We start from the raw sequence: 15,064 nt of genomic DNA, 5'->3' as shown, positions 1-15,064 counted from the left end.
AAAAAAAAAAATTAACTTAAATTACCAATGCTTAGTCCTTAGTCTAAAAGTTGTTCAGAGTGTCTCATAGTCAGTGAAGTAAGTTTTCCAGAACTGTTACCTGGGATTCCTCAGAATCAAGTGCAGCTACCAATCAAAATATTGAGTCAGTTTGAATGCATTTCTCCATAAATTGCTTGGAGTACAAAAGCAAAAGAAAACAACAAATTAACCAAATAGGAGCAGTTAAATTTTCAATACAAGGCCATCAAAAGAAAATTTGGTGTATATTAGAGAGAGAAGGTTTTTTTTTTAATTGATACAGTGATAATTTGGAGGGTTCAGAGCTATACACTTGGCTTACTGAGTTTTTAATCATGCCTTTTAATATGCAAAGAGGCTTTATATATAATTAATTATCTTTCTTTTGTTAATAATCCTTTATAATGCCCTAGAGTTTCGTGATGGAATTTTAATAGAACCAAGTTTTCACAAATCAAAATTACATAATTAATTAAGTTCTAAAATAAATGACTGAGCTAGATTAGGAACAGGAATTCTAGAAATAGCTATACATCTGTACAGCACTAGTTCAGGTTTAATGACTAACATGGGGCTTAAAACTAGACTGGCTAGATATCTCAAGTAGGCTCCTCTTCCGGACCTCAAGCTCGTCCCATCCCTGCTTGAGGAGTAGGTGTGCCTCACTCAAGTTACCAGCTCTGCATCTGACCCCAGGGCCACATTCCCCCACACACGGAAACTGCTGGATTAAAAGGACAGAGAAATAATGTTAATGTTTTATGAATGCAAAATAACAGGAAAACAAATTATACTTTAAAAAGCTATACGTAGCAAAGTTTACCTAAGTCTCACATTATGTCAAAAAAATAAATCCTTACAGATCAATGAGTTGAAGCGCTTTTCTTACCAAAACTCTCATGGCACCTCAGACCACTTTAACTCCCTCTAGGTGCTCTCAAAAGGCAAAGATTGGTTCTTCACATCCAAACTCAAGTTTATGTATATAAATATTCCAGCATCTTTTAATCAGGTGCTTCTCACAAACAGTTTTTAAGACATGCCTCTATTAACCCTTATTTATTTAAACATAAATTTAAAAAAAAAATTAGTTTGGGGGCCAGGAAGATGGCTCAGTAGAATAAGCGCTTCCCTGGCAAGCGCAAGGGTCTGAGTTCAATCCCCGGTTCTGCCAAAAAAAAGGAAAAAAAAAAATTAGTTTGAATCATATGAAATTGCAGTGTTTGAAGGCCAAAATGGGTAAATTTGAAAATATATAAACAGATAAACATATCTCTATTTTTTAATCTTTTAAGTTTTTTTCTTTTCCTACTATAAGAGAAATATATACTTTACATAATAATGAAAACTACAAAGATTTATAAAGATAAAAACTTCCAACCTCTCAACGTAGCCCACCTCATTAAATTATCTGTGTACACAGCCAGCTTCCACACCTTTCTCCTTGTTTACACAAATTTGTTTATCAACTATTTATCCTTAATATTTTTCAGGACAGATTTCCCAAACAATTCTTGAGATTTCTTCCCCCAATTCTGTTACTAGCTTCCCTTAATTTTCCAAGGCATTTTACTCTGACCAAATTTCACCATCCTATTTGACGGCAATCTAAATTTTGACTACAAGTCACCTGGAATCAAGTCTAACTTATCCCACGTTTTGCTTTTAATGTTTTGCTTAATTTTTAACTTCTGATTCTAGCAACACAGAAGATTAATGACCTTAGTACACTACTACAGGCAATTACAAATGATGGGTAAAGCAGAATACATCTTTAAATTCACAGCTGAAGTTACAAGACATAAAAGGAAATCTTCCACTGCATGAAATAAAGAAAGATCAGGGTGCTTACACTGAAGGACAATTTTTTTCTTTTGACCAGAAAAAAGACCCTCACAGTTGACTTCAAGCTTCAACAACCATAGAGACCAAATGTTAGACCTCAAATATGAAATCCTTTCCTGGAAGCTAAGCGTTGGAATGGAAATCTCTGCATAAAGTCAGAATCCTCAAAGCACAGCAACCTCCAGGGGAAAGTGCCTTAAAAATTGTCCTACACCTCAGACAGGGAGCAAGGGAATTTGCCTTTTCCTTTGGTTGAGGTCTTCAGCTGAAATAACACTGACACCTGGCAAGAGCAAATGTCCAAGTGCTGTGAGGGTTACTTCTATGGCCGAGGTCTCACAGGATGTTTCAACAAAGGCAACGAGCTCACGCTCAAAAACTCAGAAATATACGATGAAATTATTTCCCACAGGTAAGAGTTGGTAGATGCAGTAACATTCCCGAGTAACAACCTGAAATAGTATGTTTAAAATTATGAAAGAGACTGTTTTAAAATGTACCTGAGATTTAATATGTAGGTAAGATAGCGCCACTGAAAGAAGTGTGTTCCATTTCTCACAAACAAAAGGCACACTGTGCCAAGCAGAGCCACAAGAATTCACAACACATACATAGGCTAGGACTACATATTTATTACTACAGGCCAAGAAAGTAGGTAGGTGGGAAAAAAAAAATGTTAAATTTAAAAAAAAAAAAAAAAGTAACCAGGTGTTGGCTACAGGCAAGGAACAGACAGAAGTTGGGGCAATGTGTTTATAGGGTTTTGGAACATGGTGTGCATAAACCCATAAAAATTGAGTCAAAATGTAAACAATTTTTGGCATTAGTTTGGCTCTGAGTAATGGATGCCAAATTATCATTAAAAACTCTACAAAAGTTGATTAGAATACAGACAGATGAAGGAATTAAAATCAAAAAGAGCAAGATACTAGTGTCTACCTGATATTCTCCTATTCTTTTTTTTTTAATTTGTGTGTGTGTGTGTGTGTGTGTGTGTGGCCAGCTCAGCCCACCAGGGGGCGGGGCTGGCTGGCATGTGGTGCTGGGGGATTGAACCGCGGTCCCTGTGCTTTGCTAAGCTTGTTCTAAGTAGGTGCTTTAGACCACTGAGCCATCTCACCAGCCCTCCTATTCTTTTATATAGGTGTGTCTAAAACCCCTTTATTTTTCTTAGTGGCTTTCACACTACAGATTTGTATATACAATATGATCAGAGGTCCCTAATAGAGCCATTCAATTCATTTCTCTCTCTTGCTTTAAAATACTCAGGCACTCTTTCTGTTTAAGATAGTGGATTTTTTAGGGCTGGGGAGATGGCTCAGTGGAATAAGTGCTTCCCTGGCAAGCGCAAGGGCCTGAGTTCAATCCCCAGTTCCAAAAAAGAAAATAAAATAAAAGATAGTGAATTTTTTTATTTAAAAAATACCTTTAAGCCAGGTATGATGGGCACATGCCTATAATCCCAGCACTCTGAGAGGCTAAGGAAAGAGCAGGAAATGTAGTTCAGTGAAAAGCAATAGGTTTAATCTCTGGTACTCTAAATAAATATCAACACATTAATACATGAAGAGCATTTAAAATGATTGCGTAGCATGCTATCATGTGAGAATGGAATACAGATACTAGAAGACAAGACATTTATACAAGGAAATAACTCAAACGACCCTTACTTGGAATCCAAATGGCAAAAAAAAAAAAAAAAATTAGAAGTACCTGAGAAGTGGGACAAAACTCAAAAAATATGAGTAGATTTTCTGATTTTTTTTTCTTACTTTTTAGCTTTCCTAGGACAGTGATGGTGAACCCTTTAGAGCATTCCATGGTAAAAAAAAAAAAAAAAAAAAGCTGGCTGCAGTACATGTGCCATAGGTTTGTCACCACTGGCCAAGGGAAGATCTTTCTAAATTTTGTCTAGAGTTGCTCCTACATTCCAGGTGAAGCAAAAACTCTCCTAAGCTTTTATCTTTATACAACTGCTAAAGATTATTCTCTAGCCAGCTAACGTGGAAGTCCCGACAAACGGACGAACCAGGCTCACAACAGCTTCCAGTCGCTTCTCAATCTAAATGATTGACTCAGAAAAATGTCATGTGCGGGAAGTCTGTGGCTGACCACAGAAGAAACACTTTAAGACATTCAGCTATTCCCAGAGGAATACAGGGCTATGTCTGTTTTTTCCTATTTTGAAATACATTTCCTCCCTTTCTATAAAAATCCCAGCCAATAAAAAGAATCAAATGCATACTTTATTTGTAGAACCAAGAATATCTGGAACTGGTGCTTTGGGACCAATTTTTTAAACATGACTAAACTGAAAAATCCAGGCAGTGAGTTATGTTATCTACTAATATCAAAAATGTCCTATTAAAACCCATGAACTGGGGAAGAAATTATAGCCAACTGTCCTTCAGACAAACTTTTATCTAGAGCATATGAAGACTTAAAAATTGGGCCGGAGAAACAGCTGAGAGGCATAAGCATCTTCCTGGCAAGTGCAAGGTTGTGAGTTCAATCCCCAGCACCACAAAAAAAAAAAAAAAAGAATTAAAGATGTCAAGCCTCCAAAATTCAAAGACCAATCCAAAAACGGGCATCTGAGATGAATATACACTTCATAAATGAAGAAATACAAATGGCAAATAAATATATGAAAAAAATGTTCAACATCATTGGTCATTCAAGAGATATAAATTAAAACTGCTGCGATTCCATCTTACACCAGAAAGAGCGGCTGTCATCAAGAAGTCAGCCAATAACAAATGCTGGAGGGGCTGTGGGGGAAAAGAAACCCTTCACTGTTGATGGGAGTGCAGGCTGGTACAACCGTTATGGAACTCAGTGTGGAGATTCCTCAGAAAGCTAGAATTGGAAGTCCCACTGAAGCCAGCTATTCTGCTCTGAGATGTTTTTCCAAAACAACCAAAATCATCATACCACAACAATATAATGCACCCATGTTTACAGCAGTGCAATTTGTCATAGCTAAATCCTTGAAACAACCCAAAGGCCGATGAACTGAGGAATGAATAAAAAATACATGGTCTTTTTACACAATGGAGTATTACTCAGCTATAAAAAAGATAAATTTGAGGCTTTCATAGGTAAACGGATACAACCAGAGACTGTATTGGTAAGTGAAATAAATCAGAAGTGCATGTGCCATAATCATGTTGTCTTGCTAGTGTGAGAACTTGTAAGAGTAAATAAAATCTGAGGGGCAGCAAGATAGCTTAGCAGACTAAGTGCCTGCTTAGGCAAGCGCAGGGACCAGTTCGATCCCAGCACCACACGCTGCACCAGCCCCGCCCCAGTCCCAAGGCTGGCTGAGCCAGCCACAGAGACAGGGAGTGGTGACACACACGCCTGTAATCCTAGTGTTAGGGAGGCTGAAAACAGGGGGATCAAGGGGCCGGGGAGATGGCTCAGTAGAATACTTCCCTGGCAAGTGCAAGGACCTGAGTTCAATCCCTGGTTCTGAAAAAAAAAAAAAAAAAAAAAACAGGAGGATCACTATGAGGCCAAGCTGCATAGTGAGACCCTGCACCAAATACATTAAATAAATAAATAAATAAATAAAATCTGAAATGTACAATAGATACTGTGAAAGGAAAAGGATCTTTTTTTTAATTTTTATTTTTATGTATTTGGTACAGGCTCTCACTACACAGCTCAGACTTGTAATGATCCTCCTGTTTTCAGTCTCCCCAGCTCTGGGATTACAGACATGCGCCACTACACCCAGTCTCGGGCAGGCGGCCCAGCACATCCTGGGGCAGGGCCAGCACATCCTGCGGTGCCCAAGATCAAATCCCAGTCCCTACACTTGCCTAAGCAGGTGTTTATTCCCTGAGCTATCTCACCAGCCCAAGAATCTGTTCAATGGGAAGGAAAAACTGAGGTGAGGAAAAGGACGAAAGAAAGAAGGGAAAAAGATATATTCATGTATATGTGCAGGATAGTTTGGATAATTCTACTGCTGATTTCTGCTGGCCCATTGAAAGGAGCAGTTAATGCTTAAGTGTTTTGTTTTCTTTTCTTCTTTTCAATTTTTTGTAACTTTCTTTTAACCAATTTTGCAGGTTTATATCTGGTAACATAAGCTAATTTGAAAATAACATTACGCAATACAACTACTACTGTCAAATTCCTATTACTTTGTTCAATGAAATTTTGCATCGTTTCTAATATTTTGGGGTTTTCTACCATTTTTGTATTCTCTAAAAAATAAAATTAAAAATGTGCTACTACCATACCTTACCAACACATAAAGGGTTATTTCAAGCCATGTAAGAAAGCACTGCTCTACAGCGAGCCTTGCATTTCTAATCCTAAAGCGAAGGTTGTATTTCAGTAGCACAGAACTACACTGTAAGGTCCCAAACAAAATAGGGCCAGTAAAGAAAAAGCAAAACATCAGACCAAATTTTAAATATGTCTTCCTGCTCCAATGAGCTTACCAGAGGGAACATCCATAAAGATGGAACTGTTTTAAATATTTCTAGAGTTAGTTATTTTAGATGACAGCAGTTCCTGTTAGAAACATTACTGTAGCAGAGTTATGATGCAGCCAAATCATGTATCAATGTTCCAGCAGCTATAAATGCCCAAACTCTCACGGAAAGAAGGTACATTAGCACTCATGAAAAGTCTTACTGCTAGTTTTAGTTCAAGACTCTAAGAAACAGGAAGCTATTATCTAATTCTATTGCAGTTAAGTCACTATTAATGTGCAGGATAGGTCATTAGTCTCTTCCATGACTCCATTTCTAGATTATGGTTTGGTTTGTTTTGTTCTGTTCTGTTTTGGTTTGTTTTTCTGTGTTGGAGATCAAATACAGGGTCTTACATGGCTACTCAAATGCTCTACAACTAAGCCACATCCCTAGCCTAGTTTGTAGGTTATGTTTTCAAAGCATAGAAGGAAATTTTTCAAGAGGAAAAAGATTTATTTGTCTCTTATTTATTCCCTGTCAAAGACATGATAATCCTTAAATGGAATGACATCATCAAAAGTTTTCACAAGATTAAGAAAAACAGCAAGACAATTCAAAGGAAAAACAACCAATTCTTCAACAAAAGGTGCTCAGATAACTGGACATTCACACGCAAAGGAATAAATTTGGATTCCTAGCTACAATATACACAAAAATTAACTTAATTAAAGAAGCCAGGCATGGTGGTATATGCCAGTAATCCCAGCACTTGGAAGGCTAAAGCAGGAGGATCACCGCAAGTTCAAGACCAGCCTGCACTACAAAGGGAGACCCTGTCTCAAATTTATAGAAGAAATAAATTTATAGAAGAACTAAATGAATTAACAAGCTAAATTATAAATTTCTTACAAGAAAACACAAGATTTTTTTAATAACCTTGGACCAGGCTATCGTTTGTTAAGTGCAACAAGAACACAAACAACAGCAACAAAAATTAGATAAATTGGACTTCATGAAAAACTCTTGTGTTTCAAAGCACAATAATGGGGCCAAAACAACGCAGGGGAGACTAGCAAAACGCAGAGGTTGCAGCTGCCACCATGAGCCTCCTCAACAAGCCCAAGAGTGAGATGACCAAGGAGCTGCAGAAGCGGGAGGAGGAGGAATTTAACACAGGTCCACTTTCTGTGCTGACCCAGTCAGTCAAGAATAACACCCAGGTGTTCATCAACTGCCACAACAACAAGAAACTCCTAGGCCCGGTGAAGGCCTTTGACAGGCACTGCAACATGGTGCTGGGGAACATGAAAGAGATGTGGACTGAGGTCCCCAAGAGTGGCAAGGGCAAGAAGAAGTCCAAGCAGGTCAACAAGGACCACTACATTTCCAAGATGTTCCTGCGTGGGGACTCAATCATCGTGGTGCTTCGGAACCCGCTCATCGCTGGCAAGTGGGAGCTGCCTCCCTGCTGTTAGGACCCACTCCCGCCCCTTGAAGATCTGCCCTTCATGACTGTACTGATAATAAAGTGCTGTGTGTTTTTTTCAAAAAAAACAAAACAAAGGACGCTAATGGGAAAGTGAAAAGACAACTCACAAAATGAGAAAATATTCAAAAACCTACATCTAGGGATACAGATGAATGTCCATTTTGTATCTGTGCATTCAAAGTGGTTAGGATAGATATATAGTTACTTTCTCTTAATGAATAGAGGGATTTGTTCTAATGGTGTTTGTAAATAGGATCTCATGTCCCCATCTTGTACAGCAATTAACCACTAGGAAAAATATATGCAATGTGTTAATTATTGAAACTGTCCTACCAATTTGATTTAAAACTGTCTCATTGCTATTTGTCTCTCAATAAAACTATGGAAAAAAATCTACATCTAACAGGTCTAGTATCCTGAACATATAAGGAACTTAGAATTCAACATAAAAAGATGAATTTTAAAATGGGCAAAATATATTAATAGATATTATCTCAAAGAAGACACACAAATGGGTAATAGGCAAAAATGAAAAGCAGTTCAAAGTCTTTGGTTATTAGGGCTGGTAATTAGGGAAATATAAATCAAAATCACAATTAGAAACTACACCATGCACATATGGATAGCTATACTCAAAAAGAAAAAGAATAACAAACACTGTCAGGGATGGAAAAAAAAAAAAGAAATCTCACACACCTTCAATGGGAATGTGAAATGATGCAGTCACTTGGAAGAATCTGACAGTTCCTAAAAAGGACAAAACAAGTTTCCATATGACCCAGTAATTCCACTCCAAGGTATATATTCAAAAAACCTGAAGGCATGTCTGCACAAAAACTTACACATGAATATTCATAGCAGCATTATTTATAATGGCCCCAAAGTGAAAATAACCCAAATGTCCATTATGTGTTGAATGGGCACCCAAAATATGGTATATCCATACAGTGAAATATTACTCATCAATAAAAAAGAATGAAGTTCTGATAAATGCTACAACACAGATTGCTGTGGCTTGTACCTAGATCCGCCTGTCCCCTCAAAACCTCGTGCGCTCCTAGGTGGGGCTTTTGGGAAAGAATAGATCCAGAGTGATACTGGATTAGTCCACTGATTGACTGACTTAGCATGGTTCTGAATAGGGGTGATGGATTTACTGAAGATTTACCCGAGATGTGGGTGGCACCAATCAATAGGCTCGGAGCCTGGATGGAATAAAAGGGAAAGCGGAGGGAAGGCTGCATGTCTGCCTGCCATGCGGTGAACAGCTTCTCTGCAACGCCCCTCTGCCTTGATGCCCTGCCTTGGAGCCAGGTGACTACGGAAGGAAACCTCTACACACTGCGAGCTAAAATAAATCTCTCCTCCTTTAACTTGCGTATGTCAGCTCTTTTGTCCTAGAAACAAGAAAGTAACTAAGACATAAATGAAACCTAAGAATTTGCCTGATTTAAAAAAAAAAAAAAAAACCCTCACATATGAAACACCTAGAATAGGCAAATCTATAGAGACAAAAGCCAGACAGGTATGGTGGCACATGCCTGTAATCCCAGCACTCAGGACATTCAGACAGGAGGACTGCTGCAAATTTGAGGCCAGCCTGGACTACAAAGTGAGTTCAAGACCAGCCTCAACTACACAGCAGGGGGCTGGGGAGATGGCTCAGTAGAATAAGCACTTGCCTGGCAAGTGCAAGGGCCTGAGTTCAATTCCCAGTTCCACACACAAAAAAAAAAAAAAACCTACACAGCAAGACCCCGAAAAAGGCAGAAAGTAGTTTAGTAATTGCTTATGTCTCAAGGTATTGAGGGGAAATAGGGAGCAGCTATTAATTTGCACAATTCTGTAAATACACTAAACCCAATTGAGTTTTATCCTTTAACTGATTAAATTCTATAGTACCTTAATTTTATTTCAGTAAAGCTTTCACTTTAAAAAAAAAAGGTTTCCTAAGAAGAATTTTATTTCCAAAAATTAGAAAGATATACATTTTTTGTAGTATTTGGTACAGGGTCTCACTATGCAGCTCAGACTCATAGTGATTCTTCTGTTTTCAGCCTCCCTAGCACTAGGATTACAGGGGTGCACTACCACACCCGGTCTCAGCATCCAGCTCAGTGCATCTAGGTGCAGGGCTAGTGTGGCACGCAGGAATCAAACTCTGGTCCCTATACTTGCCTAAACAAGCACTAAGTCAGCTGAGCTATCTCACTGGCCCTGGAAAGATATTCTTACAAAGGCCAAGAAAGGAGATGCATAGGGCTACCAACAAGCATTTCATTTTGTTCAAGTTTGCATTACTTTTTTCTGCCTATCATATCATACTAAAAAAGAGTAGGTTTGGAATACATTCATCATATGGAAATCAAAGACAATATGAGGAAATTCCACTCCATATATTGGTATACCTAGTCAGGTTAACTACTCACTGGCTATCTCCTGACTCCTTAGGTTCACTTACAATACCTTATACTTAACACCATCGGCTGGGTTTCTAGGTGTGCCACAACAGAAGCAGCATGCAGAAGACTGATGAAACTACGTTACTATTGGCTATAATTATGGTTTGCTAAAAATGATTCTGCACAATTATGAATTATAATTATAAGGACAAGCCAGTATTACCACATCTTCTACCAAACATTTAAGAAACACCAAGAATTATCCAGCTATTAGCTGGTGAATTTCAAATCAGAACAGAGACACAGTGTATTTTTCTGTCAAATGACCATGACGAACACTGCTGGAAGACTATAAATAAGCATGAACAAAGATGATGTTTACCTACATCATCTTTTGAACAGATTCAAAAAATCAGTCTGCATCTTTCCTTCTGCTGTCCTGTGCTGGGGATGAACTTGAGCCTCTTACACACCAGGCAAAATCTCTGCCACGCAGCTCTATCTCCACCCCCTCCCACATCTTTCCTTTGAAAATGAATACTTTAATGACCACCTATGGAATAAGCTATAGATAAACTGGACTGGATTTGGGGTCCTCACTTTCACAATGGCTCACTACAGACCATTTGTGGGGGTACTGGTCTGCAGAGGCTGCTGACAAAATACCATATATTGGGCAGCTTAAACAACATTTATTTCTAAGTTCCGGAAACTAGGAAGTCCCAGATGAGGCGCCAGCATGGTCAGGTTTTGGAAGGGCCCTCTTCCTGGCTCTCAGATACTATCTTCTTGTTATTATCCACACATGGCAGAAACAGAAGACAGAGCCCTCTGGCACTGAGTTCACCATGAAGAGCACACCAAGATGTGATACACCATCATGCTGGGGTATCTGTGCTCCACATATGAATGGGTGGGGCACAAATATTCTATCCGTAACCAGGGCAGGGGGCATATTCCGTTAAAAGAAGAACCACAGATATGATGGTTGGGCAGGAGAAAGCAAAGTTCATTTCTTTATTTTAATTTTTTTAAATGTATTTGGTAGAGGGTCTCACTACACAGCTCAGACTCATAGTGGTCCTCCTGTTTTCAGCCTCCCAAGCACTGGGATTACAGGTGTGCACCACCACACCTAGACTCAGTGGCTGGCTCAGCACACGGGGGAGCCAGGCCAGCATGGCATGTGCTGTGGGGGATTGAACCCCCATCCCTGTGCTTGCCTAAGCAGGCACTTAGTCTACTGAGCTACCCTGCTGGCCCTTAAATTTTTTATTTAATTATAATGTATGATATGTAAATGTTGGCTATTGTCCACAGTGCTAGCTTTCTTTAAACAATATCAAAACCATTTATCAAATTCTTCTATGCCTCAGGTGATAGGCACAGATGACAAGCCTCCACTCTGGGCAGGTATAGCTTAGAGGTAATAGGTTAGGTCATTACTACCACATTTTTACATTAAAACACCAAAGAGGAGCCATATTTCTCTCTCTCTCTCTCTCTCTCTCTCTCTCTCTCTCTCTCTCTCTCTCTCTGTTTTGTTTTGTTTTGTTTTGTTTTGTTTTAGGTTTTTTTGCAAAACTGGAGATTGAACTCAGACCCTTGCACTTGCCAGGGAAGCACTTATTCTACTGAGCCATCTCCCCAGCCCCATATTTCTCATTTTGAAAACAAGGTGAAAGGAAAAAAGAAACACCAGACCTGTGCAGTTCAATCTAAAGCACTTCCTGGAAACGAAGATTTCCATTTTTTTTTGTCTCTGATTTTACACTGTTGACTTTTACACATGACATCAACCACCTACTAACTGAAGGGGAATCTAAATTCTTTGACTTTTTTCAAAATCCTCTGATATCTGAAGATATCCCAAGATGTTGCACAGAGAAGGTTAAGAAGCCAAATACGGTGGTGCATGCTTGCCTCTAATCCCAGAACTCAGGAGGCTGAGGCATGAGGATGGCCAAAAGTTTAAGACTACCCTGGGCTACACAGTTCAAAGCCCGAACTACATGGTGAGACCTCCTCTCAAAACAGAGGTGGGGAGGGGATTGAGAAACCTTAATTTACTCAAACCCCCAAAAGCATAACAATAAAATAATATCATACATGATTCGTGAGTTCATTTTCAACAGAGAAAGGAATGTTCCCTATGTTTGAAATATTTTCTCAGTTGTTAAGGACTTCCTCAGTTACAAGGCACTAAAGCAGTTTTCAGAAGAACTGCAAGACATCAATACAGTGAAATTATTTTCACATAATAATAGGTCCTTAAAGCCTAATAAAAGGAAAGTTAAACAAACAAAAAAAGGAAGTCTATTTAGAGAATATGGGAAACAGATTTGCATTTGTTTAAACAGAAAAAAAATAAAATTTATGTGTCTATACGTGGGGACAGCGGAAATAAGTAGACTACATCAACTAATCAGTTATTTGTTCTAGATACTATTTTGTCGTCCCACAGTTTTACCTTTCTTCTGTTTCTACTCTAGGACTTTACTTTGCGGCTTTCAACCTATGCGTCCCTAGTTCACTTGTCCTGCAGCTGGCTACGCACTTTAGGCTTTAGAACTGAAGCTGCTGTGCCCCTCCACAGGCATTCCCCAGAGAATTCCAGTGTCCAGGGTGTGCTTGAATGGATGCGGTCCTTGGAGAACAGTGAATCAAGAATACCAGTAACTGGGCTGGTGAGATGGCTCAGTGGTCTAAAGCACCTACTTAAAACAAGCTAAGCTAAGCACAGACCGCAGTTCAATCCCCAGCACCACATGCCAGCCAGCAACGCCCCCTAGTGGACTGAGCTGGCCACACACACACACACACACTAAATAAATAAATAAATAAATAAAGTTTAAAAAAAAAAAGAATACCAGTAACTAACAAGTACATAGGGCAATATCATGATTCAGCCAAGCTTTCAAGGACACCAGAAACACTATATATAGTTGTATTTTCTGAAAATAGGAAAGAACAAATGGAAATACCTCTTAAAGCAGCCCACATACAATAATATGAACTGGGGACATGTACCCCTAGGTCTACTCAGGCATAACTAAAAATCAAGGGTAGTCTCCTCTTCAGAGATATCTGCAAAAGCGGGATTTGCATCTCACTCACAAGTGCTATGTGGAAAAGAGCAGAAAGGAGAGCAGGTTTACCTGTAAACTCCTAAATCCAATGCAAGCCACAGAAACGAAAAGCAAAACATACATTTCTTATATACCTTGTACACACATGCTCTGTGTTCTATTTCAATGTACTCAGTTTTGGGGGTCAAGCCAGGAAAAAATTCTCCCAATACCATCTTTCTTCAAAATTACCAATACAGGGAAAATACATATACATGTACAGATATGTACCTATGTCTATATATAACATGTACTTATATTAATGGACACAAACATATTACATATTTCCTTAAGGGAAAACCTGCAGAAATAAAAATACAGCTATTTCCTCTCCTTCCCCAGGATTTTACACTTTAAGCCTGACAAGAGAGGAATTTAACTCCATGCCATGCTTAGTATCTAGTATGTGTTCAGTGTTTGGTAAATGAATGATGAAAGTATTTGGAAGACAGGCTTTTGTTTTGTTGATGTATGGATTTAACACTCACACATAAAAATATACACATCTATATAATCACACTGATGTCTACCAAAAATGCCCTTGTGACAAAAAGTGGAATCTTTATTACTACCACAGAATAGAACGGGATGTTAACAATTAAGTAAAGTATGATGGAAAATTTCAAAACATTTAAAATTCTTCCAAATATGGACTTTTTGTGTCAGTTATCTTGGTTTCCATGGAAATTGAAGAAAATAGCCTATTCCTACTTTGAAACAAAGACTGCTTTTGCCCATAATGTAACATATAATCATAAACAATCTTTTATATCCTTATAATGCTACATCAAAGAATTTACACACATAGTATTTGTAAGTAGTATGCAATATGTTGGGCAAACCTCAACGAAAAAAATAACACTGACTGAATCTGTCACTTGTCATTTAAAGAGTAGCTCTAAAAGTACCTTTAAGAGTAGCGAGAAGTACTGGTAATTCTCACACTAGTGGACACACGGCTTTGCTAGCCACAGTCAGTCTGTCTGTTCTCTGAACAAGGGGGAAAAATCTGTTGTGTATAGATTGGGGCTTCGTTTTGCTTTGCTTTATCCTATCTTTATTCTATACCTTAAAAAAAAAAAAAAGAAAGAAAGAAAAACAACAACAAAAAAAAAAAAAAAAAAAAAAAAAACACATAGGTAGAGAACGAGTAGGTTTTGTTTTACTTCAAGGTTTTAAACAACCTAAAGGCAACATAAAGTTAAACTTCACAAGGTTGTTGGCCACCGGATTAGTGCTCCGAAGAAAGCATAAAATATGCACAAAATGTCTTTTTCAAAACAGTTGATTTGTAATGGAGAGAGGACAGCAAGCGGCCCAAAGCACATCTTTAACAGAGAGTAATATTCCTTCCTCACAGCCAAATCCCATCGAACCTTTGTTCTATCTGTAAACTCGAGCTTCGGGCAGCGCTGCTTAGGGCGCCCGAGGTGAGGAGGGACGCGTCCCCCGCGCCCCGCCGGGCGTCCGCTCGCGGTGACCTCCGCGCGGACCCGCTCCGTCCGGATCCCCGAACTCCGCGCTTGCAGCCTGGGGCGCACAGTCCCCGCTCAGCGCCCGGCAAGCGCGACTCCTCCAACTGTGTGCGTCCCGCCCAGCACCCCGCAAGCCTCGGCGGCGCGGCGGCCCGCCGCAGCTCCCGGGTGGCTTACCGAGGAGCGAGCCTATGAAGATGACGATCTGCACGGTGGTGGTGAACTGGCGGTACAGCTGAGCCTCGCCGCCCAGCTCCGCGAGCGCGCTGCG

General features: G+C 39.3%; 1 protein-coding gene and 1 pseudogene across 1 annotated transcript in view; one reads left to right on the top strand and one right to left on the bottom strand.

Annotated features, from left to right (window-relative positions):
- The window catches only part of Gpr176 (G protein-coupled receptor 176), a 230,282-nt gene that overhangs the window by 212,082 nt on the left and 3,136 nt on the right, over positions 1–15,064 (bottom strand). Inside the window, exon 2 of the mRNA XM_012513993.2 lies at positions 14,971–15,059. Within this exon, the coding sequence (XP_012369447.1) occupies positions 14,971–15,059 (89 nt within the window). The remainder of the gene's footprint in view (positions 1–14,970; positions 15,060–15,064) is intronic.
- On the top strand, positions 7,400–7,774 carry LOC105741572 (annotated as a pseudogene).

Source organism: Octodon degus, unplaced genomic scaffold, assembly GCF_000260255.1.
Source record: "Octodon degus isolate 3935 unplaced genomic scaffold, OctDeg1.0 scaffold00002, whole genome shotgun sequence".
In the NCBI taxonomy this organism is placed as follows: domain Eukaryota; kingdom Metazoa; phylum Chordata; class Mammalia; order Rodentia; family Octodontidae; genus Octodon; species Octodon degus.
The sequence above is the reverse complement of the archived record's forward strand: the minus strand, read 5'-3'. Positions and strand labels throughout refer to the sequence as shown.